The 26,297-nt window shown below is 37.4% G+C and overlaps 1 protein-coding gene across 1 annotated transcript in view; it reads left to right on the forward strand.

Annotated features, from left to right (window-relative positions):
- galnt2 (UDP-N-acetyl-alpha-D-galactosamine:polypeptide N-acetylgalactosaminyltransferase 2) overlaps window positions 1-26,297 on the forward strand; it is a 324,782-nt gene that overhangs the window by 63,141 nt on the left and 235,344 nt on the right. The window contains exon 3 of the mRNA XM_028797339.2: window positions 6,602-6,755. Within this exon, the coding sequence (XP_028653172.1) occupies window positions 6,602-6,755 (154 nt within the window). The remainder of the gene's footprint in view (window positions 1-6,601; window positions 6,756-26,297) is intronic.

Consider the following 26,297-nt stretch of genomic DNA (forward strand, 5'->3'; position numbering starts at 1 on the left):
AGTAAGCTGGATAGCTTCTCAGCCATCTGCCAATAGCGTCCCTTGTATGAAATCAACTGGGCAAACCAACTGAGGAAGCATGTACCAGAAATTAAAAGACCTATTGTCCGCAGAAACCCGCGAAGCAGCGAAAAATCCGCGATATATATTTAAATATGCTTACATATAAAATCCGCGATGGAGTGAAGCCGCGAAAGGCGAAGCGCGATATAGCGAGGGATCACTGTACTAGTAGCGCCATATCATATGCACTGTTCCAATGTTTTTGCTTTTGGTGCCAAGCTTGAAGGCCTTGGGATCCATGCAACTGCTGGTAGTGTGAGTTTACAGTGAACTGCCAAGTTTATTGTGTGTGCATAGCATTTAATGTTAGGAAAGCTGACCACCTTAGCTGGAACAATCATATTTGCCCTATTGTTGGTGACTAACACTGACCCTTTTTCTGTAATTCCCCATTCCTCAGTGGCATTATGAAGTAGCTTGGCCATGTTAGCCCTGGTATGCCTTTCATTCACGACTCAGGTTTGTTGCACATAGAAGGATATGTGCCATCCTTCAGTTATATGATGCAGTGTTAATGTAACTTAACAATGTGTGGATCTCAAAATCCATGAGTCACATGTCCGGGCAACTCTTTACGCTTTACAAAGTAAATGGTTTATTTCTGATTTAGCCTTGTATATTTTGGGAACTGCTTTATCTCGGAAAATTTGTTGCAATTCAATAATGTACCTTGGATAGAGAGTATGAATTATATTGCGGAATCCTGCATTCTCAGCTGCAGTATATTGGCGAAGGTTGCTGCAAATAAATGAATATGCTACACATGAATATTTGTGGTATTATGATGATACTTGACTTTATGGTGGCACATTTTGCATATGGCTGCAGTCATCTGAAGTTCTATATCATAATTACATCTTGCCTGAAGAAGGGGCCTGAGTTGCCTCGAAAGATTGCATATTATAATCTTTTTAGTTAGCCAATAAAAGGTGTCATTTTGCTTGACTTCTTACTACATTTACTTGAAGTTAAAAGTGACTCTAGGCTTTAGATTTAAATTGCCATGGTGCAGCATATATCTGACAACAGTTTATCAATCAAGTTTTCGTTTTTCACTGTTTTCACAGTGTACGTTCCATCAGCAAAATGTCCATGTGCATTGACAACATATGGACATCATTGCAGAAAATAAGTAAATGTATGTACTATGCATTTTAATAACAATAACTACATTAGTTAGCGGTTATCATGGCAGCAGCAAATGCATGGTTCATGCAACTCATGTTTAATGGCCTATAGTAATTAATCACATAGTATGGTTTAAGCATGGTTGCACACAATCATATTTTCTTCTCTGGAATGTCAGCATTTTATTCATTTAAAAATCAGGTTTTTTTTTTTTAATAATCGGTATATTGCATAATCATTATTTGTAAATGATTCAATTTTTTTTTTAACCTCCCCACTTAATATCAAATGTTACGCACTTAACAGAGTGGTTCACTGAAAACCAGACTTCAAAAGCATGTTGTTACGAAAACCGCTTTAAATAGTTTAACACTAGAATTACCAGAGCCTACGAAAAACTCTTAGATCTGGCCCACCTTAAATCCGTTCGCACCTCTCCCTCAGCGTCTTTTGTCCTGTAAATGTGTCGATTTAAGACCAGCAGCAAGCAGCCTGCTATTCAATCCCCCACTGCCGCAGACCGTGCACAATGTTCTCCCAGCTCATGCCTTGATTGATTATCTGGGAGTGAAGTGCTGGAGTTTTAGAGTGGAAATAATAGTTATTTGGAATACATGCATTTCATGTGCGTTCCATTTCTACAATAATCTGTGTAAACACATTCTTAAAATGGAAACGTTTTTCATATTTTAGTAGTAAATGACAAAATGTAGGCTGTCACGCTTGGGTCACAGAATTGCACAGAAAACAGAGGAGGTTGAAGAGACTGGAATTTTATTCAAACACTGCAAACAAACATTTGTCTCTTTTTAAAAGGTTTTAAACGTGCTCCTTGACAGGATAGAGTTGACACTTCCGTTTCTCAATTAAAAGTTAGCACAGGTATCTTCTTCTTCGAAGAAGTATGTATCAGGAGCAGGAAAAGTCTGAGAGAGAGGAGGAGAAGCGAAACAATCAATTCCAAACTGACAGAAGCCCGTACAAGATTTTTAAGTAAGTGGAGTACCGCGCGAGAGGCATATTATGCGACAGAGCCACCAGAAAGGTAAGGAGGAATGTGAAGTAGTTTGTCAACGTTTTTCAGGGGTTTTCCCAGCAGTGTCTGTATTCTCTGGAGGTGCGATCAGCTCCGCAGCTCACACCCCCTCCCTCCGCTTTATTCACGTTTTTGTGAATCAAGCGACTCTCCAGACCAGGTTCAAATAGACGTGACAGGACATCACCATTGACATGCTCAGAGCCAGGTCGATGCCTGACTGTAAGGTTGTAAGCCCAAGAACCATCTCATGAGACGAGAGTTTGTATCTTTTTGACGGTATAACCATTGAAGTGGAGTATGATCAGTTACTAATGTGAAATTTCGTCCCCATAAGTAATAACGTAGCGCTTCTACAGCCCATTTAATCGCCAAACATTCTTTCTCAATAGTTGAGTAATTGCGTTCCCTGCGGAGCAATTTCCTACTCAAGTATGTGATAGGGTGCTCTTCTCCATCAAAAACCTGGGACAGGACGGCACCTACACCGAATGCACTTGCGTCAGTCTGTAGTACAAAATCCTTAGAGAAATCGGGATTCCGCAAAACCGAATAAGAAGACAAAGCGGTTTTCAAATCTGAAAAGGAACATTCGCAAATTTCTGTCCATAAAATAGGGCTTTTTTTTTTTTCCTTTTAGTAAGCTCTGAAAGAGGGGCAGCCCTATTTGTAAAGTCAGGGATGAATCTTCTGTAATAACCCTGAAAAGCGCGTACCTGTTTCTGCGTTTTAGGCCGGGGGTAAGCAAGCATCTCTTCTACTTTTCTCAACTGTGGATGAAGTAAACCCCTGCTCTAGGAGTAACCTAAATAATGAGTCTCCGACATACCCAGTTTACATTTCTTAGGGTTAGCAGTCAAGCCAGCCTGTTTCAGGCTGTCAAGGACAGCCTGAAGACGTTCGAAATGCGAATGCTAATCATTGCTGAAAATCACCACATCATCAAGATATGCCCCAGAATATTCAGAGTGAGGACGCAATATCTGATCCATCATTCACTGGAAAGTTAGAGGTGCCCCATGAAGACCAAATGGGAGTCTCGTAAATTCATAAAGTCTGTCAGGAGTCGAAAATGCTGTTTTCTCACAACTGTCAGTCTCTAGAGGCACCTGCCAATAACCCTTTGTGAGATCTAGCGTGGAGGTATAGGTCGCCTGACCCAGTTTTTCCAACAGCTCGTCAACACGGGGCATTGGATAAGCATCAAATTTAGAGACCTTATTCAAGCGCCTAAAATCGATACAGAAGCGAACCGTCTTGCTTTAGGACTAATACAACCAGACTACACCAGTCACTTTTTTACTTTCACGAATTACACCTAATGCCAGCATCTTCTTTTGCGTACAATATTTCATCGTGCTTCCGGAATTCGAAATGGTCGCATCTGTACCTGGACACCGGGTTCAGTAGTGATTTTATGTTCTGCTAGGTTAGTGACGCCTGGCAAGTCTGAAAAGACATCAGTGTTCCGTTCAATCAAAGTTAATAATTCTGTCTTTTGTGAGCCAGTCAAATCGTTACCAATGGCAACATCGGTTTGAGAGACAGCAGCTAAGGAAGTGTAAATACCCTGCCGATCATACCATTCCTTCAAGAGATTAACGCGTAAAATCTGGAATGGTTTGTGCCGGCCTGGTATTCTAACTTTGTAATTTACTGGTCCCATACACTCCTCAATAATGGCAGGGCCCTGCCATTTAGCTAGGAATTTGAGCGGGTCAGACGGAACCAGTACCAAAACACTATCGGCAGGTTTGAATTCGCGAAGCTTACTGCGCCTATTGTAAAGACGCTTCTGTGTTTCCTGTTCACGTTGTTGATGTTCCACAGCAATAGAAGAAAGCTTAGAAATTCTATCTTGTAACGAAACTACCCGATCTGCAAAGCCCGGCCCAAGAGCTGTTGACTCGTTTCCTATCCATTCCTCCTGTACAACATGCAGGATGCCTCTCGGGTGCCTGCCAAATAACAGCTCGAATGGACTCAAGCCAGTGGACGCTTGTGGCGTTTCCCGCACCGCGAACATAACAAAAGGCAGGACAGAGTCCCAGGATGTAGGATCATTATGAGCAACTCGTCTGATCATTTGTTTTAAAGTCTTGTTAAACTGTTCAGTCAAACCATTAGTCTGTGGATGGTAAACAGTGGTACTCAATTTCTTAATAGCAAAGCTGTCACACAATTGTTTCATCACGCGAGAAGTAAAAGGTGTGCCTTGATCAGTCAAAATTTCCCTAGTTTGTGTGTCCCATCCCAACAAAGTCGCCACTTGCTCAAAAGCCAAAAGAAACAACTCTGGGTCATCGGAAGGACCCATCTTCATCAGCACATTCTTAGCATTGTCTGGTAGCGGAGGCAGTGGAACGATTTGCCGAATATTTTGAGACGGAACATTCTGTTGGGGGATCGGATCATCGTCTGGATCGTAAGGTAGCGGAACATTCTGAGTGATTTGAAATATGTCCTCAGCATCCATCTGTGCAACCACTCCTGGTACCACTTGTCACGTTTGGGTCACAGAATTGCACAGAAAACAGAGGAGGTTGAAGAGACTGGAATTTTATTCAAACACTGCAAACAAACATTTGTCTCTTTTAAAAGGTTTTAAACATGCTCCTTGACAGGATAGAGTTGACACTTCCGTTTCTCAATTAAAAGTAAGCACAGGTATCTTCTTCTTCTTTGAGAGAGAGAGATTATGCAACAGAGCCGCCAGAAAGGTAAGGAGGAATGTGAAGGTAGTCTGTAATTGTTTTTCAGGGGTTTTCCCAGCAGCATTTATATTTTCTGGAGGTGCAATCAGCTCCGCAGCTCACAAGGCATAAACTATATAATGTGTGAAGGCTGAAGTCCAAAGATCAAATAAACCGTTTCACAAAAGGTTCAAGGACGATACAACAGCTTCCGTGTCGTAGCGGTAAGATTTGCTGACTTGTAATCAAGAGTCCCCGGTTCGATCCTGTCTGCCTCCTGTATTTGCCGTTTTCAGTAGTGAGCTGCTCTTATTGTTAATATTATACAGTACACACATACATTTGGTTTGTGTCTGTAACAGATGGTGTGCGTTTATAGGACTTGTAAAAGTTACCGTTTTTTTTTTCACTTTTATTCTCTCACTCACGATACATCCTACTGCCCCCACCCCACCCAGGGATCTGACGCTGTTAGTTTTTATTTGAAACTGGGAGTAACTGTAGATGTGAGTGGTGTTTTGAGGCAATGGAACTGGACATTCTCTGATCTGGAGGGATTAAAGCTGACACACAAACGCTGGTGAATCTGCCTCCTTCGATATTTTTTTTTTTTTTTTTTTTTTTTTTTTTTAATTCAGTTTTATTGAGTGTTCCTGCTCACGCAGAATTAGTATGCACCTTATGGTCTATGATGTCAAAAAAATAAAAAACCGAGAACGCAAATGAAATGCATGTGTTCCAGATAACGATGTATTATTTCCACTCTAAAACTCCAGCACTTCACTCCCAGATAATCAATCAAGGAATGAGCTGGGAGAACATTATGCACGGTCTGCAGCGGGGGGGTAATGGAATAGCAGGCTGCTTGCTGCTTGTCTTAATCGGCACATTTATAGGACAAAAGACGCTGAGGGAGAGGTGCGAGTGGATTTAAGGTGGGCTGAATCTACAAGTTTTTTCGTAGGCTTTGGTAATTCTATTGTTAAATGGAAATATCTAAAATTATCTTGGAATTCACTAATTCAACTGTATTTAGATAAACTAATGTTTGAGCTTTTATATTTAGCATTGATTTTAAGCAGCATGTTCTCTTATTTGACACAAAATGTCAGAATAAATGTAAAGTGTGCGCTTGCTAAGATAAATCGGCTAGTTCATGATATTATTCTTTATTAACCCATTACTGAAATCACCCCAAGATTATAAAGTCCCCATTTATTATGACATTGGGGAATCCACATTTCTGCCCCACACTAAAACTCCAGGCTTGCATTGAATGGATGTACTTGTTTATAAAAATGATTGTTGTGTAACTAAAAGGCACCAATTGAATGGGATTTCTGTTTTTGCTGTGATGCTTAAAAGTATGGTATATAGTGAATTTTACTGGTATTAGTATCAAATATAACCACTATTGTCCTGTGATATCCCTATTGCTGAGCAAAACTTATTATGCTTAAAATCACCAAAACATATTGTGAATCAAGTACTGTAATCCTCAGTAATGAATGTTTTAAAAAGGAATATAGGTAGGTGCTGGATTAATAAATATTAGTTTGTTTTTGGCCATTAATTAAATTAATATTAAGCTGTTATACTTTATCTGCTTTATTCCTTTATATTTAGTGAGTTCAAAAATTGTGTGATCTTACTATGTCTTATTTTTGTTTTATCCTAACAGGAAAAATGAGGTGGCAGGACTTTGATCAAGATCAGTATGTTAGTGCTACTGTAGTAAAACCTGGCCAAGATCCTTATGCACGTAATAAATTTAATCAGCTTGAAAGTGACAAACTGCGAATGGACAGGACTATACCTGACACAAGACATGATCAGTAAGTTTGTTTTGAAACATAGTAATTTAGTGAAAAATAATAAACTCTTAGTTTAGAATGTAGTTCCTAGAATTTTGTTTGTGTTTGACTTGTAATTTGAGTAATTCAAATGTTCATTTTAGATTGTAATTTAGGGAGTTTTTAGTCTTTATATATCATACGCTACCGTGTCTGTCCAGGATTTTAAATTCACCTGTATCTTGCAAACCGTTTGACCTAGTGACCTGAAATTTGGTACACATATATTACATGACGTCTATTATCCGCTTTCATGGTGATGATTGACCTCCAAGGTTATTCCTCTTTTTATTTTTATTTTATTTTATTGTAGAATCAACTCTCCGCAGAGGCCAGCAGGGCGGCCGTGTGGCGCATGCATACGGGCGTCATTCTCATCCCAACCACCTTCTCTGTCACTTCCCCTACCTCTTCATATCTTAAATCATTCTTGAGGCAGTTTGAAGACTTAAGTGTTAACTTAAGTGAAAAATTAAAGAAAACGTACTAAGTAATTGCAACACAAACACTGACTTAATCAGTTTTAACGCAAAAAGATGCTGACAAAAGAAGAGAAGAAGCGGACCGCTAGGGTGGATAAAAAAAGAGCTGCTCAGGAAGCAGCAAGTGCATCAGCCTTTGAGCAAACGAATGCTAAATGTAGAGAGAGTATGAAAACTATGAATGCTCAAGTCAAGCGTATTCGTGCAGTGTGCCGTTACTGGTATTGAGAATAATTAAAATTTACAGTTACAGATGTAGAAAATGCTACGACATAGTAATAGTTTTACCCGACTTGATCCTTGATCTTTAAAGGTTAGTGAAGTAGATGGAAAAAACTGCCAAACTTTCAGTATGCATTGTTGTCTGCTAACCTCTGTTCAAGTATTCCTTCAGATGTGCATTAGTATGCATTCAAAGGACAAAGGTTCACAGGAATTAACTGGCACTTTTACATAGAAATGTTTATTGTGGTGTGCAGTGGACTCCTCCTTATCAATTTTGTTTTCAGTATATTGATACCCACTGCACACCCAACCTACCTGGAAAGGGGTCTCTTTTTGAACTGCCTTTCCCAAGGTTTCTTCCATTTTTTCCATACGAGAGTTTTTTTTTGGGAGTTTTTCCTTGTCTTCTTAGAGAGTCAAGGCTGGGGGGCTGTCAAGAGGCAGGGCCTGTTAAAGCCCATTGCGGCACTTCTTGTATGATTTCAGACTATACAAAAATAAATTGTATTGTATATTCTAGTGGGCATACATGAAATATTTTGACAAATAACACTAACTGTTATTGAATAAATTAGTAATTTTAATTAAAGCTGCACTATATTTCATATCGGTTTATAAATGAAAGAAGAGACTAAAAATAAGAGTAGCAGTTCTTCCATAAGAGATTGGGAGCATGTGCTAATAGCGTGTTGCTGCACGCACCACACAATGAACCACCTGGATTGGGATCCGAGTACAGCAGGTTACATCTCAACACCACACTAGAACAGTGAGAGATTTTTTTTTTTAAGGTGGCTGTAGTGCTGATCCTGCCAACAATCCCCCTAGGCTATTGTATAAAACAAAACCTAGGAGAAACCTGCAGAAGTCCAGTCAAGTGTTTATTCAATGGATCCATACAGTCATGGGTTTGATCGGAGGGCCAACACCAACTATTTACACAGTTGTTATTACTGTTTAAATCAATTCTAATTTTCTTGTATAAAATCTCATCCCTATATGTTTAAATATATGTAGGAAAACAATGAGACCGTTACCACAATGGACTCTGCAAATACAGTCAAAATTATTTGTGTAGCACATTTTTAGTTTAAAGAAAAAAGAACTAAAATTAGACATGAATAAATAACATACAAAAAATAAATAATACACACATAAGGTAAATATATAATTAATTATGAAGTACATTCCTTATAGATAGAATTGGTATTAAAGTCGCTAAAGATGAGTTGGATAATAAAGTCAGATGGATGTCTGAGACGGAACTCCATTAGCAGTGGTGTTATTTTTCCCTTCTTTATTTTATCATCCCGAGGTATTCTGTATTTACTCACCTTGAGGGGCTTCAATTACAGTATATATAAGCATGAGTGGCAGAAAAAATGCTCAGAAAGAAACAGAAAAGACGGCTAAAACTTCATCCAAGCCTAAACCGGCTTCAAATTCAAGGCACAGCCTGCCAGAGACTAACCTGGAACAGGTAGGTGAAAGAACAGATCTCCTGGGATCTGACGCTGCAGCATCGCCTTCAGTCGAGAGTGAAAGTGCAAGTGAGTCAGACCAGGAGAACTCTTCAGTTCCAGAAGTTTCATTGCAACTGAACTGCCTTACTTTCTCTGCTGTCAACTACCCACTGCGAGTCAGTGGCACGACTCTAACTAGGCTTGCTACTCCATCCATAGAGCACGGAGAAGACCAAAACAAATAGTCTGAGCTAAAGGTAACAATCGCTGCAGTGACCATCCCTGAAAACCGTGACAGCCCAAACCAAGTGAAATTCATTGCTGAATTGGAGAGGACTTCCAATCAGATACCAGGAAATCAGCAGCTTGCCGCATATGTGGATCGAACACCTCAAAACCGTGAAGCCTTATTGTATGTTTCAATGAATTACAATATAAACTAAATGTGATGTCTCTTCTCAGACTGAAACGAGATTATATTTGGGAGAAAAAAAAAAAAAAACGCGTTTACATTTTCCCTGATTTTTCACATTCAACAGCTGCTGAATTCACAGCATTTTACAGTATTAAACAGTGCTTATGGAAAACCGAAATCAGATACAGTCTCTTGTATCCTGCTAAATTGAGAGTGAATATTCAAGGCAAGTTCTACACTTTTACTGTCCTATGAAAAAATTTGAGAACCCCTCTCAACCTGCATAATAATTTACTCTACTTTCAATAAAAAAAGATAACAGTGGTATGTCTTTCGTTTCCTAGGAACATCTAGGAGTACTGGTGTGTTTTCCGAACAAAGATTTTTAGTGAAGCAGTATTTACAGTTGCGCTTGAAAGTTTGTGAACCCTTTAGAATTTTCTATATTTCTGCATAAATATGACCTAAAACATCATCAGATTTTCACTCAAGTCCTAAAAGTAGATAGACAAACCAGTTAAACAAATGAGACAAAAATATTATACTTGGTCATTTATTTATTAAGGAAAATGATGGAATATTACATATTTGTGAGTGGCAAAAGTATGTGAGCCTCTAGGATTAGCAGTTAGTTTGAAGGTGAAATTAGTCAGGTGTTTTCAATCAATGGGATGACAATCAGGTGTGAGTGGGCACCCTGTGTTACTTAAAGAACAGGGATATATCAAAGTCTGCTCTTCACAACACATGTTTGTGGAAGTGTATCATGGCAAGAACAAAGGAGATTTCTGAGGACCTCAGAAAAAGAGTTGTTGATGCTCATCAGGCTGGAAAAGGTTACAAAACCATCTCTAAAGAGTTTGGACTCCACCAATCCACAGTCGGACAGATTGTGTACAAATGGAGGAAATTCAAGACCATTGTTAACCTACCCAGGAGTGGTCAGCCAACAAAGATCACTCCAAGAGCAAGGCGTGCAATAGTCGGCGAGGTCACAAAGGACCCCAGGGTAATTTCTAAGCAACTGAAGGCCTCTCTCACATTGGCTCATGTTCATGAGTCCACCATCAGGAGAACACTGAACAACAATGGTGTGCATGGCAGGGTTGCAAGGAGAAAGCCACTGCTCTCCAAAAAAACATTGCTGCTTGTCTGCAAATTGGAAGAATGTTTTGTAGACGGAAGAGACCAAAATAGAACTTTTTGGTTTAAATGAAAAGCGTTATGTTTGGAGAAATGAAAACACTGCATTCCAGCATAAGAACCTTCTCCCATCTGTGAAACATGGTGGTGGTAGTATCATGGTTTGGGCCTGTTTTGCTGCATCTGGGCCAGGACAGCTTGCCTTCATTGATGGAACAATGAATTCTGAATTATATCAGAGAATTCTAAAGGAAAATGTCAGGACATCTGTCCGTGAACTGAATCTCAAGAGAAGGTGGGTCATACAGCAAGACAACGACCCTAAGCACACAAGCCGTTCTACCAAAGAATGGTTAAAGAAGAATGAAGTTAATGTTTTGGAATGGCCAAGTCAAAGTCCTGACCTTAATCCAATCGACATGTTGTGGAAGGACCTGAAGCGAGCAGTTAATGTGAGGAAATCCGCTAACATCCTAGAGTTGAAGCTGTTCTGTACGGAGGAATGGGATAAAATTCCTCCAAGCCGGTGTGCAGGACTAATCAACAGTTACTGGAAACGTTTAGTTGCAGTTATTGCTGCAAAGGGGGGGGTCACACCAGATACTGAAAGCAAAGGTTCACATACTTTTGCCACTCACAAATATGTAATATTCGTTCATTTTCCTTAATAAATAAATGACCAAGTATAATATTTTTGTCTCATTTGTTTAACTGGTTTCTGTTTATCTACTTTTAGGACTTGAGTGAAAATCTGATGATGTTTTAGGTCATATTTATGCAGATATATAGAAAATTCTAAAGGGTTCACAAACTTTCAAGCACAACTGTAGATGTATGAAATTAAATCAAATGTGAAAAACTGGCTATACAAAAATTTGGGTCCCCTTGTAATTTTGCTGATTTGAATGCATGTAACTGCTCCATACTGATTACTTGCAACATCAAATTGGTTGGATTAGCTTGTTAAGCCTTGAACTTTATAGACAGGTGTGTCCAATCATGAGAAAACGTATTTAAGGTGGTCAATTGCAAGTTGTGCTTCCCTTTGACTCTCCTCTGAAGAGTGACGGCATGGGATCCTCCAAAGCAACTCTCAAAAGATCAGAAAACAAAGATTGTTCAGTATCATGGTTTAGGGGAAGGCTATAAAAAACTATCTCGGAGGTTTAAACGGTCAGTTTCAGCTGTAAGGAATGTAATCAGGAAATGGTAGGCCACAGGCACAGTTTCTGTTAATCCCAGGTCTGGCAGGCCAAGAAAAATCCAGGAGTGGCATATTTGCGCAGGATTGTGAAAACGGTTACAGACAACCCACAGATCACCTCCAAAGACCTGCAAGAACATCCTGCTGCAGATGGTGTATCTGTACACCATTCTACAATTCAGTGCAGTTTGTATAAAGAACACCTGTATGGCAGGGTGATGAGAAAGAGGCCCTTTCTGCACTCGCGCCACAAACGGTGTTGTTTGTTGTATGCAAATGCTCATTTAGACAAGCCAGATTCATTTTGGAACAAAGTGCTTTGGACTGATGAGACACAAATTGAGTTACTTGGTCATAACAAAAAGTGTTTTGTATGGCGGAAGAACACCGCATTCCAAGAAAAATACCTGCTACCTACTGTCAAATTTTGGTGGAGGTTCCATCATGCTGTGTGGGGCTGTGCTATGTATTTATATTCAACTGTGCTCATTATATCATTTCAATATAAATAATAATGTATGTAAACTTTGTCCTTTCAATTTGTTCAAAAAACAATAAAATCAATAGCTGTGGAAAGCTTGTCTGTTTTATATGTGTTCAGGCTTAATGTGACATATTCCACCAGTGTGTTGATTATTATTGATGTGTACTAAAAAAAATCGCATTTTATCACAAGAATCAAATAGTACTTTCACTGATTAGACGTAAGTATTATTTAGTATTTCTAAATTATATAAAGTCAACATCTGTTAAGTATTTTAACAGAAAATGTTATAGTTTTATTGTTTTAAAAACTTACTGTTGTGAGTCTGCCAGACCCATGACCACCAGCAAAGTAACAAAAATATGAACTCCACACAAGGGTTAAATTGTTACGTCCCTGTGCTCTTGTTAGACTATTAGGCAAAACTAGGTAATGCTAAAGGCAATATTTCTTTATCTTTATTTTTGAGGGTTTTAAAATGTTTTATGGATAGTTTTTGTGCGGGCGGCACGGTGGCGCAGTGGTAGCGCTGCTGCCTCGCAGTTAGGAGACCCGGGTTCGCTTTGTGGAGTTTGCATGTTCTCCCCGTGTCTGCGTGGGTTTCCTCCGGGCGCTCCGGTTTCCTCCCACAGTCCAAAGACATGCAGGTTAGGTGGATTGGCGATTCTAAATTGGCCCTAGTGTGTGCGTGGTGTGTGGTTGTGTTTGTGTGTGTCCTGCGGTGGGTTGGCACCCTGCCCAGGATTGTTTCCTGCCTTGTGCCCTATGTTGGCTGGGATTGGCTCCAGCAGACCCCCGTGACCCTGTGTTTGGATTCAGCGGGTTGGAAACTGGATGGATGGATAGTTTTTGTGCACGTGTGTCTTTTAATTTTTTTTTTTACACACCTAATGTTTTTTAATACATTATTTTTTAATGTATAAACAATAGTGTGGTTTGGTATGGAATACAAGTAAGGAATTTTAAGGCTTTCTAATTTTTAATTTACAAAAAACATACCATTTTCAGAGTTGAATTTCATGTGACCAAGAAAATGTTAACATTGTTATGTCATTGCAATATGAATTAGTGAATATCAGAATAATTCAGAATATTTTAATTTTGCACAAACTCTTTAAGGCTGCTTTTATAAAAACACACTTTTCAAATCAGTTTGTTAGAATACTACCTTATCATGTTTATGATTATTTGCTGTTGAGAGACTGCATAAATGTATCAGACTTCACTGTTTCTTATGCCTGTGTATTAATACAGAATTAGTCACTGCATTCGACTGACAGTAACTGGAGAAAGTAGTCGCCACAGAAGATGACATTGTATTCAGTTATGTATTATTTAATTTATTTAATAAATAAACATTACTTTTGATTAAAAAGATATGAATGACACAAATTTAAGTATGGCATTTCAGTGGCCCCACTAATTACGCATCTCTGAGATTATGCATTTCTGTTAACATGTTGAATGATTGAAGAGGTTTGTCTTGTGCTTCAAAACATTAAGGAATTTTTGGCCAATCTGGAAATTTTGTAGCCATAACTATATACATTTTATTTTGAAAGAATGTGTACACAGATATACACAGAATTTGCACCTCAACCCCAAAGTTTAGATCATGCCTTGTGCTCAGTGCTTTTAGGATAGTCACCGACTCCCAGCAACCTTGAACTGGATGCACCAGTTAGAAAATGAATGATAAGACAGACAACTGGCCATGTTCATAACAAACTTGGGATATTGTAAATGTGAAGCTTCCCTTATTTTATCGCAGCAGTGTATGATAATTTATTTAAAAAGTGAATTTTCTTGCCCCTTGCTTTACTCACTCGACAGTTGATTAATCTCAACATCGTGCTCTCAATGTGTGCATGCATCATACATTTTTATTTGTGAATAGATAGTACTTTATTCCCAGAGGAAAACTTGGCTTATTACAGAAGCTTAATAAATGAATATTATTATATTATAACAAGCAACAACCGCCCTCTCACTTACACACCAGAATTACTAAAAGGAATGTGTCATTACAAAGGTGTATTGCTGTTTTTATAAAGGAGTCCCAACAGTGTTTCTTTAGACACTTCTTCTGAACAATTTGTTGGCTGAAAGTTCTCAGTATTGGTATGTCAGAGGGAGGAAGTGCAGCTTTGTTTTTATTCTCTCTATGTCCAGTCACTATTCAAGGAGTAGATGTAGTACTTAGAGGTCCTCATTAATGACATGTTAAACTGATCTCGGAACACAGAGGAACTATATAAAAGAGGGAAGAGCAGGCTCTTTTTCCTTAGGAGACGGTGCTACTTTTATGTAGGATTTTATATCCTTCACATCTTCTGTAGCTCTGTGATGGCCAGTGCGATGATGATTTTTTTTTTTTTTTTTTTTTTTTTTTTTTTAATGCTGTGGTCTCCTGGACTGTTAATATCACCTCAAAAGAGGTCCATCAAAACAACAACCTAATTAAAATGGCAGGCTCACTTTTGGGACAGAGGTAGCAGCAAAGACAAGAATTAAAACAAAACTGACTGCTATTATGAACAAATGCTGCACATCCTCTCTCTGACCAGCTGACATTGAGTAGTTTCAGCCAACAAATTATTCAGCGCAGGTGGCTCAAGAAACATGAATGGGGGCTCCTTTGTACTAATCGTAATACAGTATGTCTGCAAAATGCCTCACTTAGACTGTGACAGCCAATTCAGAACTTTTTCTGCGTTGTTAATTCTCTTGCTTTATAGTTATTCCAGTGTGTATTCAGACCAAAGCTGTGTGTTTTTAATTATTTTTGCATGTACCTACCTACCTATTTATGTATTTATTCATTGAAAGAGCTTCTGTAAAAAGCCAAATTTCCCCTTGGGGACAAATAAAGTTCATTCTGTCTATCTATCTATCCATCCATCGTGAGACAAGAGTTTGTTTAATAATTGAACCTGAATTTTTATTTATTTATTTTTGATAAGGTTCAACTGTCTTGAAATTGTTAATCACCTAGCACACCTCAGCATACAAAATTGCAGAGTTGTACAATATTTTAAGGATGTCATTACCCACTTTAAAGGAGTAAAGTCTCCTAAGAAAAAAATGGACTCCTCTACCCTTTCTAATACAGTATGGTTATGGGATATGGCCAGCCTGTGTGACCCTCCAAGTTTTTGTATCAGTGCACCTCTTATTTATCCTTTCCCTAAATAGTGACTCAACATAAGGGGCTCTTAGTGTTGCAATAGTCAATAACTAGTTCCTTGGTTTTGCTGATGTTAAGTTGCAGATAACTTCTCACTACTTCCTGAAACAGAAAATGATAAAAAGTATCATTTTACTTAATTCTTTATCACTTTTTATCACTAAAAAAGATAACAATATGCAAGCTTTCAAGGCAGCTCATGCCCCTTCTTCAGGCAAGATGTAATACAGAAACTGGAGTTCCCTGTGTTTATATAGACATCAGGGCAGATACAACATTGGAAAACCTTTAAGTGAGAGATCTTAAATGTAAAAATTTTTAATAGACCTCTTCAGGCTAAGATTCATTAAGCAAGGGAGGAGAATAATGTATAGTCAACATCTCTGGATAAAGTAACTGTCCAACAAAGTCTTTTTTGAAGTTTCTGATGAGTTTTTCAATACAATGTGTGTCTGTAGACAGGTTGTCTGTGTCAGTCTGAGCGATGCAAACAATTCTCATATCTGGCCATAAAACTCTTGTCTGTATTCAAACCATGTTGTAATGTGTTAAATGTTAGCATGAGTTTAACTTCCCATTCTTTTCTCTCTTGCCGTGTTCTGAAGTTGGCCATAAGCACTGTGACTTTAAAGTCCCTCTCGCAGTGTTTGTCTGTTGATGTGAGCTGCTACATTGAACATTTGTGTTGCCATGCTTGATGTGGAACCTGTGTAAATTCATTCTCTGGCAGACTGCTTGTCCAGTTTCTCCCACATAGAGTGAGTACAGTGTCAGGACATTTCATACAGAGAATGAGGTAGACCAATTTAGATGATCTGCAGGAAAATTATCCCTTTTATGTGATGTTCTAGTCGGCAGAGTGGTATAACTACACAATCTGTATTATAAATGTGATATTGAAGTACCATACAGGCAAATACTGTACAGTGCCCTCCATAATGTTTTGGACAAAGATACATTTTGCCTTGATTTACCCCTCTGCTCCACAGTTTAAAATTACAAATCCAACAATTCAGACATGATTAAACTGCACATTACAGATTTTAATTTAAGGGTATCTGCAACCATTGTGTTCACGCAATGTAGAAATTACACATTTTTTACATGGTTGCTTTATTTCATGGCACCAAAATGTTTGGGACAATTGGAGTCACAGGTGTTTGTAATTACTCAAATGTATTTCATTGCTTCATTAATGCAGGCATAAGATACCTAGGCCTGCTTCTACTTACAGCCTACCTTAGGATACAGTGGTTGTCTTTGTTCAACATTAGGACAAGGGCTGTGCTAATTAAAGTCAAAGAAGCAATTATGAGGCTGAAAAACAAGAATAAAACCATTAGAGACATTGATAAAGCCTTAGGATTACCTAAATCACCTGTCTAGAATATCATTAAGAATAAATAAGTTTTGATGACAGAAGAATTCTCATTGTAGTAAAGAAAAAGCCCCCCCAATTGACCAACAGACCAGAAACAGTCTTCAGGAGGCAGTTGTGAATGAGTCAGAGACTACGATGTGTAGAAGACTTCAAGAATAGAAATACAGAGGTCACACTGCAAGATGTAGACCACTAGTTAGCTACGAAAACAGGATGGCCAGATTATAGTTACTTGAAAGTGCCTGCACAATTTTGGGGAAAAAAAATCTTGTGGACAGATGAAACAAAAGTGAACCTGTATCAGAATGGCAAGAGCAAAGTGTGGAGATAAAGTGTAACTGCCCAAGATTCAAAGCATACCACCTCAACTTTTAAACTTGATGATAGTGGTTGTGGTGCTTCAATGACAATGTAACTGCTGACGGCAGTTGCACAATGTAAGCTGACGTGTGTAGAAACATCTTATCTGTTCAAGTTCCAGTAAATGACTCCAAACTCATTGGACATAGCTTCATTCTACAACAAGATAATGATCCCAGACATACGTCTAAGGCAACACAGGAGTTTTTCCACAGCTAAAAAATGTAAAATGCTTGAATGGCCAAGCCAGTCACATGATTTAAATTTAATTGAGCATGCCTGCCATGTACTGAAGAGAAAACCTGAAAGGAAAAGCCCCCAAAATGAGCAGGAACTAGTGATGGCTTCATTTCAGACTTGATAGAACATCAACAACAGTACCTAGTTACGTCTATGATTTGCAGACTTCAAACAGTCATTGCACACAACTGATAGTCAACAAAATACTAAATATGACTGTTGTAATATACATATCATTGCTATGTCCCAAACATTATGATGCCCTGAAATGGGGCGACCATGTATAAAAAGTGTTGTAATTTCTACGTGGTGTGACTGAAAGTTATGCAAATATCCTTAAATTAAAAGCTGCGATGTGAATTTTAATCATGTCTGAATTGTTTGATCTGAAATTTTAAACCTGTGAAACAGAGGGATTAATCAAGGAAAAATGTATCTTTCTCCCAAACATTATGGAGGGCAATGTATTTTGATTTTCTGAATTTCAAAGTCTGAACATATAAAGGAAGTGTCTGAATATATATAATTTTTGACTATAGATTCAGACGTTTACTTTATATGTTCAGAAATGAGTTAATATTCCTTTATTAACTGTGTCTCCTGAGCTGTTTTCAATACTAACAGCCTGTGAAGCAAGCAAGCAGCATTATTGTTACAATTATTAGTCTTTGTTAATTTTTTGTAGCCTTTCCTGGACAGATTTTCAATAATATGCATCCAACTAGAGGCATAGAACTTCAAGGAATCTAAAAGTAACTTAGTTGTTTCATTTCATGGTAAAATGAAAAAGAAAATATAGTCTGTCTTTACTCAACACCATATTTGTTTGTTATTTTGGAGTGATCACGTTGAGTGTTGCCATTGTAATATATCCCAGAATCATCCAGGAATGCACAACACATTGCTACATGTGCAACACATCATGGAACACTGGGGAGTGAAATTTCAGTAAATAATTTGCTCTGGAAAAAATACTTTCTGGGGTCCCCCTTGTTAAACTCTTGCTGTAATCTGGCTATGTTTATGTCTTTTATTGACTGTTTCCATAATACAATAAATTTTACTTAAAACAAGGCTAAAGACCCAAAAGTGTCTGTTAAATATTTAGGAACTGAAAATATTGTCCAGTTGGCAACTAATTAAGAATTTAACTGTGCTTCTCAGTTAAGTGTTTCATGTCCAAAATGTTCTACCACCAAAGTTGTAAGGATATTACATATTTTTATTTCTCTGCAGTAAGGTTTTGTGTATATTATAAATGTTTTTTAACCACACTCTTGCTGTCAAAGTTTTTGTTTGTATTTGTAATCATGCAACATCCTCTGAATTTACCATCTTTTTCAAGATTTATCTACAGTACATTTTTGCTTTTTTGCTGGTACATATTTGACTTTAGATGTACGTTTCTATCAGTGTATTATTTTAAGTACTGCTTTGGGTTTCTCTTAAAACTGAAATGTCTTGCAGCTAATTGTAGACTACACATCATCATTAAACTTTTCTTTATGTGTGCAATTTTATTGCTGCTTATAGAGAATGCACATTACACAAACTTTTCTGCATTGTCTGCAAAAATTCATTCCACGTACACTTGAATGGGATGTAATTATACACAGTTCTATTAGATGTCAGCAGCAGTATGCTAGGTTCTCTCATAAAGAGTATGTAAAGTATCTTAAACAGGGAATTTGCCAGTTCAGCTTCTTTTAATCTAAAATTACTTGCAGTGTTTTATCTTACCTGTCAAATAAGTGAGCATGATTGTCCCTTTATCCTTTTACCTTTTTATACTTTAGTTGAATTCTTTCTGAGAACTTTGGAACAAATTTATATTCTCCAGTTTTAAAAGAAACCATGTAAAATACTTATGTAACCTTTGTAGAAAGTGTAACATTTTGGAATTATATTATTAGCTGTAACATCATGAACCCTTGTTTAATTTAACAGACCAGGTTAGGTTTTGTGTAAAGTCTGCAAGTTCTTGTTTTTGGTGAATCCTTCCCTGGTCTCTTTGCATACATCAAAGCATTCTCTCAGGTAAAAAAAATACTTCTTATTTTATTTTATTCTCTGTGATGGACAGCATCAACTTTAGAATCTGAATGGTACTTTGCATTTTATCTTTGATGTTGCTACTGAAACGAGCTGTTTAGTGAATGAAGAGATGAATGTACAGTATAATGATTGGCATAAACGTCTTGACACCAGTTAATTATAAATCTGTGTTTATTATTTCTGTACATGTTGGAAGTTAGTTTTGTACTGTAAAAAATGCACACCTTTATTTAGACAGATTTTTAAAAGAGCAGCTAAACAATCATACATTTCAAACCTGCTTAATCCAATTCAGGCTATAGAGGGTTGAAGCCTATCCAGATTGTACTGGGCACAAGACAAGAAACAGCCCCTGAGCAGGATGCCAATTAATCACAAGCCCACTAATTCATGTACCCACAGGCACTCTCAGACAAGGCCATTAAGGTATCACCAGTTAAGTTTAAGCAGCATATTTTTGAGAATATGGGAAGAAGCTGCTTTAACTTATATTTCCAAAATCAAATAAATAAAAATGAAATAACTGAAATTAGCTGTGACAAGAATTATAGAGGCTAAATCCTTAGCTGGGCAATGTAATTAATTGAATAGAGAAACATTCTTTTAATTCTTTCTGCATTATTACTAAAATGATACTTTGAATATTTAAGAAAGTTACATTTGACTGTGCATTGTTTATGATTGGTACAGGGGAACTGTGGATAGTGCTGCTTGATAACAGCCTCAGAGGCCTAAATTCAGTACTAGCCTGATTACCGTCTCTATGGATTTTGAACTTTCTCTCTGTGTAGGGTTTCTTTTGGTACTCTTACTTTCTCCAATGTCCAAAGATGTATAGGTTAGGCTAACATACAGCTCTAGTTTTATTTTATAAGGGTTCCTTACAATAGTGTCTTATCCACATTTTATTCCCTCCCTCAGCTCAGAGTTTTTGAGATATACTTGTTTATGCATTTTTAACACTATATGTTCTTGCATGTACCATATGTCATGTTTATTTACCTCAGACAAGTACAATTTAACAAGAGTGATTTTTGGGTACAATAACTTAGGAAAATCTAGTATTTAAGGTTAGAATTGAGTGACTAGAATTTTCAGTGGATACATGCTTCAGTAGGTATGGGTGGGTTTGTTTTACCAGATCTCTATACTGTTTGATTCATAGTGTTATCGACTGAGTTATATTTTTCCCTGAGCATGTCTAATAATTGCTTACTATAGTTTTTTACCCTTGGCTGAACTTGTTTCAAATGACTAAGTATACCATTACCATTTCTTTCGGTTTTATTACTCCTCTTATATGTAATGGTTCTAATGGAATTTTTATTCAGCTTGTAAATTGCTAACTTTTTGTTCATGGACAGCCTTTATTAGTCTAAGCCTGTTGACTACAAAGACACTCTTCCCTTTAGCATTTGTAACTAATTCCAGTACACATCTTTATATCTCTGTTTTCTCAGTCAATGCACAAGGAAACACCTGGGAACCTACTCTATTGTTATGCTCACTCTAAATTGGAGGATGAAACTTAAACATTTCAGAGCATTTGCAGAAATATCTAGAAATTGAGCATGTTAATAAAATCAGAAAGAAATTGAGCATGTACCATTCCTTCACATTCCTGCTTATTTAATGATTGCTGACATGCACTATCAAGAAATTGTCAGCATTTTTGTCTCGTAATGTAATGAGCAAAGCTAGGCTGAACATAATATACCGTAGTATACAGCAACCCATGTAAAAGAAAACTTAGGGATGCATAAAACCAAATGTTTAAGTTTTATCATCCAGTTCACAGTCGGCATAACAATTGGATGCCAGGTTTATTTGTAACACATTACATTTCTCAAATACAAAATATAAAAAGAATTCACCCTCTTGAAAGGTTTTATATTTTCCTGCAGAATTTCCTGTGTTTTACTATTTTCATTTTACCATCAACCCACATAAACCTTCAAGGGCCTGCTGCAGAGAAGCATCCCCACAGCATGATTGCTACCACCACTATGCTTCACAGAGGGAATATTTTTCATAAAATCAAGGTGTTTAGTCTGATGGCCAAAAAGCTGTATTTTTCAGACCACGGATCCATCTTCCAGCAGACTTCAGAATCACCTATGTGACTTCTGATAAACTGTTTAAACAGTGACTTTCTCTTTGTCATGCTTCCATAAAACTATGAGTGGTGAAGCACCCGGCAACAGTCTCTCTAATCTTGACCACTGTGGATTGTAATGTCTTTCAGAGTCATCATATGTTTCTTGGTTACCTCCATCACTAGTTGTCTACTTGCACGAACGCTCAGGTTTTGTGAATGGCCTGCTCAACTTAGATTTACAGCTGTCCCATACTCTTTCCATTTCTTAGTGATTGATTTAACTGGACTCCAAGGACTATTCTGTGATTTGGATGTTTTCTTCTATCCATCCCATCACTTATGCCTTTCAGTCTCCTTTTCATGGACTTACTTGAAGTGTTCTTTTGTGTTCATTGTGTAGGTTAGGCCATGATACTGACTTAAAAGAAGTTGGACCTTCCAGATACAGGTGCATTTGCACTACGATCAGTTGAAACCCCTTGACTACAGACAAGTGATCTCCATTGAACTAAGTATGTGACTTTTAAAACCAATTGCCTACTCCAGTGATAATTTAGGTGTGTCATATTAAAAGGGATGAATACTTAGTGATCAGTTATTTCATGTTATATATGTGTAATTAACTTAGACCATTTTGCTGAGAACTTGACATTAAAGGGTCTTGATCAGTGTTAAAAAAGCCAAAATAAATCCACTGTAATTCAATATTGTATAATAACAAATGTGAAAACTTCCAAGAGGGTGAAAATGCATTATATAGGACAATACTTTTGTACACAAATTTGTGACAGCTGTGCTCCAGAAAAAAAGTTCTGTAGGACACTTCTCACACATTTGAAAACCCGGAAGAGTCTCATCTTGCAGACTTAGATGGTGCTAATCTGCTGAGATATCTGGCTTTGAAACACTGTTCTGCTGAGGCAAATTTAAGCATAGTGTGATTTCAGTCACAAGAGAAGATCTTATTATTCAAAACTGGTACTGTATTTATCTAATTGCTGTGTGCCAGTTATCATGCTATACAGTGAAAATGCTACACTTTCAAGGTGCTCTTCTAATATATTTTATTTTACAGTACTAAAATATAGGCATAGGAAATATATTGAATTTAAAGGAATACTCAAACCAAAAATGGCTTTACTTGTTATTTACCCCATTTAGTGTGCCTTGGTGGCCAAGCAAAACTTTTAATCTCATGTTTTCATGGAGAAATTGCATATGCATGATTCAGAATGAATATTCAGCAGTGAACAACTCTGGACAATTGCAAAATACATGAAAAATATACATAGAAAAATGTTCGTAATCCATTCAAATGCCCAAAGTGCAAAATTGATTTTATTTGAAGATCCGCCATTCCCCCTCAAATGTGCAGCATTGTGGGAATGACATCTTTCCTGTTTATTGCTTGTGTGCAACGCAGGTTTATGGAAGTATTATTTTTATTTTAAAAATATATGTATTTTGCATATTCTCATTTTTCGAAAGAATAATTGACATGTAGGTCATGTTATGCCAAAATTATTTTTCTTTTTCGGTTGGACATTTTTCACATTATTTGCTGTTGTCCAGAGTTAGTCACCGCTGGGTCCTGTTCAATTTGAATCTTTCATATGTATGTGTAATGTGGCCTATACTACAAAATTTGTGGGGTAAGTAACATAATATAATTTTTGGGTGAAGTATTACTTTAATACTTCATAAATAAGAAGAATCAATATGCAAATGGAAATATTAAAATGTTCAGCACGCACTTGATTTTTCGCCTCCCTCTGAATGTTTTTTTTTTTAAAAAAAAAAATCTCCAGTGCCCCCATTTTTAAGCATGTTTAAATTTTCTCCACCCATATTGCCTGACAGTGATGGGGGATGGGGGAGTGATGATCAGAAGAGGAAGTGTTCAGAGCTGGTATGGTTAGTGTGGCTGTTTGCAAATTGTTTAGTTTTACCTGAGATGATAGTTCAAGCAGAAGAACATCTAAAGATAAAACACTGTTTACTCTTTTGATGAGGCCACTCGGGCATGTGCGACACCTACAAAGTCCCCTCTTGCTGCCCCAATAAAATGGAGCCCACAAAGCAAAGTTCAGTAAAATGTTTCTTTTGTATACTGTATGAGCAGGTGGGCAGCAGATGGAAGAAGATAATAGCTGCAGTAGCTTACTGTGTTGCAACACACATTTTCACCTACTTGTGCCCTTAAAATACTCGTCCTTTGTCAGTGGGAAGAGAACTACACTGACCAGTATTTCGTATCAAACCAGAAGTGAGATATCTGCTTAATTTAAGCCCTCATTGATTTATTTTATGTGGTCTGTGCTACTGAAACTTTTACAAGCAGGAGTGAAAAACAGCAGGCTTCATGAATTTTTTTGTGAATTATTCAGTGTTCATGTATGGAGTAAATTGTGTTACTGACGATTTTATTTTCATTCACTAATCGTTTAATTTTAATTTAGAATTTTTGTTTTTGTTAAGCAGTTGAGATTCCCAATTACTATAATAAATATTCAACATTTAGTTACTTTCTTTTGCATTAACATTTATAAATATGTTGTTCTGGTCACCTTTGAATTTAGGATTATTCAAATTCACATGTTCAACTACAGTTAGGTCCATAAATATTTGGACAGAGACAACTTTTTTTCTAATTTTAGTTCTGTACATTACCACAATGAATTTTAAATGAAACAACTCAGATGCAGTTGAAGTGCAGACTTTCAGCTTCAATTCAGTGGGGTGAACAAAACGATTGCATAAAAATGTGAGGCAACTAAAGCATTTTTTTAACACAATCCCTTCATTTCAGGGGCTCAAAAGTAATTGGACAATTGACTCAAAGGCTATTTCATGGGCAGGTGTGGGCAAGTCCGTCGTTATGTCATTATCATTTAAACAGATAAAAGGCCTGGAGTTGATTTGAGGTGTGATGCTTGCATGTGGAAGATTTTGCTGTGAACAGACAACATGTGTTCAAAGGAGCTCTCCATGCAGGTGAAAGAAGCCATCCTTAAGCTGCGAAAACAGAAAAAACCCATCCGAGAAATTGCTACAATATGACGAGTGGCAAAATCTACAGTTTGGTACTTCCTGAGAAAGAAAGCAAGCACTGGTGAACACAGCAACGCAAAAAGACCTGGACGTCCACGGAAGACAACAGTGGTGGATGATCACAGAATCATTTCCATGGTGAAGAGAGACCCCTTCACAACAGCCAACCAAGTGAACAGCACTCTCCAGGGGGTAGGCGTATCGATATCCAAGTCTACCATAAAGAAGACTGCATGAAAGTAAATACAGAGGGTGCACTGCAAGGTGCAAGCCACTCATAAGCCTCAAAAATAGAAAGGCTAGATTGGACTTTGCTAAAGAACATCTGAAAAAGCCAGCACAGCTCTGGAAAAACATTCTTTGGACAGATGAAACCAAGATCAACCTCTACCAGAATGATGGCAAGAAAAACGTATGGAGAAGGCATGGAACAGCTCATTATCCAAAGCATACCACATCATCTGTAAAACACGGTGGAGGCAGTGTGATGGCTTGGGCGTGCATGGCTGCCAGTTGCACTGGGACACTAGTGTTTATTGATGATGTGACACAGGACAGAAGCAGCCGAATGAATTCTGAGGTGTTCAGAGACCTACTGTCTGCTCAAATCCAGCTAAATGCAGTCAAATTGATTGGGCGGCGTTTCATGGTACAGATGGACAATAACCCAAAACATACAGCCAAAGCAACCCAGGAGTTTATTAAAGCAAAGAAGTGGAACATTCTTGAATGGCCAAGTCAGTCACCTGATCTTAACCCAATTGAGCATGCATTTCATTTGTTGAAGACTAAACTTCAGACAGAAAGGCCTACAAACAAACAGCAACTTAAAGCTGCTGCAGTAATGGCCTGGCAGAGCATTAAAAAGGAGGAAACCCAGCATCTGGTGATGTCCATGAGTTCAAGACTTCAGGCTGTCCGTGCCAGCAAAGGGTTTTCAACCAAGTATTAGAAATGAATATTTTATTTCCAGTTATTTAATTTGTCCAATTACTTTTGAGCCCCTGAAATGAAGGGACCGTGTTAAAAAAATGCTTTAGTTGCCTCACATTTTTATGCAATCGTTTTGTTCACCCCACTGAATTGAAGTTGAAAGTCTGCACTTCAACTGCATCTGAGTTGTTTCATTTAAAATTCATTGTGGTAATGTACAGAACCAAAATTAGAAAAAAGTTGTCTCTGTCCAAATATTTATGGACCTAACTGTATATTACATTGTGAGGTGAGACTACTCATCGTATAATAAAATAGCAGTTATTAAATAAAAATTGGTGTGATTTGTATGTCAGATTTTAATATTGTGATATTACTTCACTGTTGATTCTGACTGAAAGTGAAAGTAAAGCTTCTTTGGGTAGTTGGAATATCTGTTTTCCACCAAAATAGCACTGCCCTCCTTAGAATTTAAAACTCTCCTTTACAGATTTTTTCTTGGTGCCAATCCTGTAAAGTACCAGTCCATACCATAGGGAAGGAAGGGTCCATTAAGCTGTTAAAAACACTGGATTGAACATACTAATTATCCAACTGCAAATACAGTAGTTACTGTGGTGGTTAATGTTGTAAAATAAATGAATTATCCACATTCCGAACAGACTGTTACTGATGAGAAAAAAAAAATACATGTAAATACTTAATTTGGAAACGCTATAAATTATGCAGATCATAAAGCTATATGTGTGTATATATACTGTATAATATATATATATATATAATATGTATGTGTGTGTGTATAC

Source organism: Erpetoichthys calabaricus, chromosome 3 (assembly GCF_900747795.2).
Source record: "Erpetoichthys calabaricus chromosome 3, fErpCal1.3, whole genome shotgun sequence".
Taxonomy (NCBI): Eukaryota; Metazoa; Chordata; class Cladistia; order Polypteriformes; family Polypteridae; genus Erpetoichthys; species Erpetoichthys calabaricus.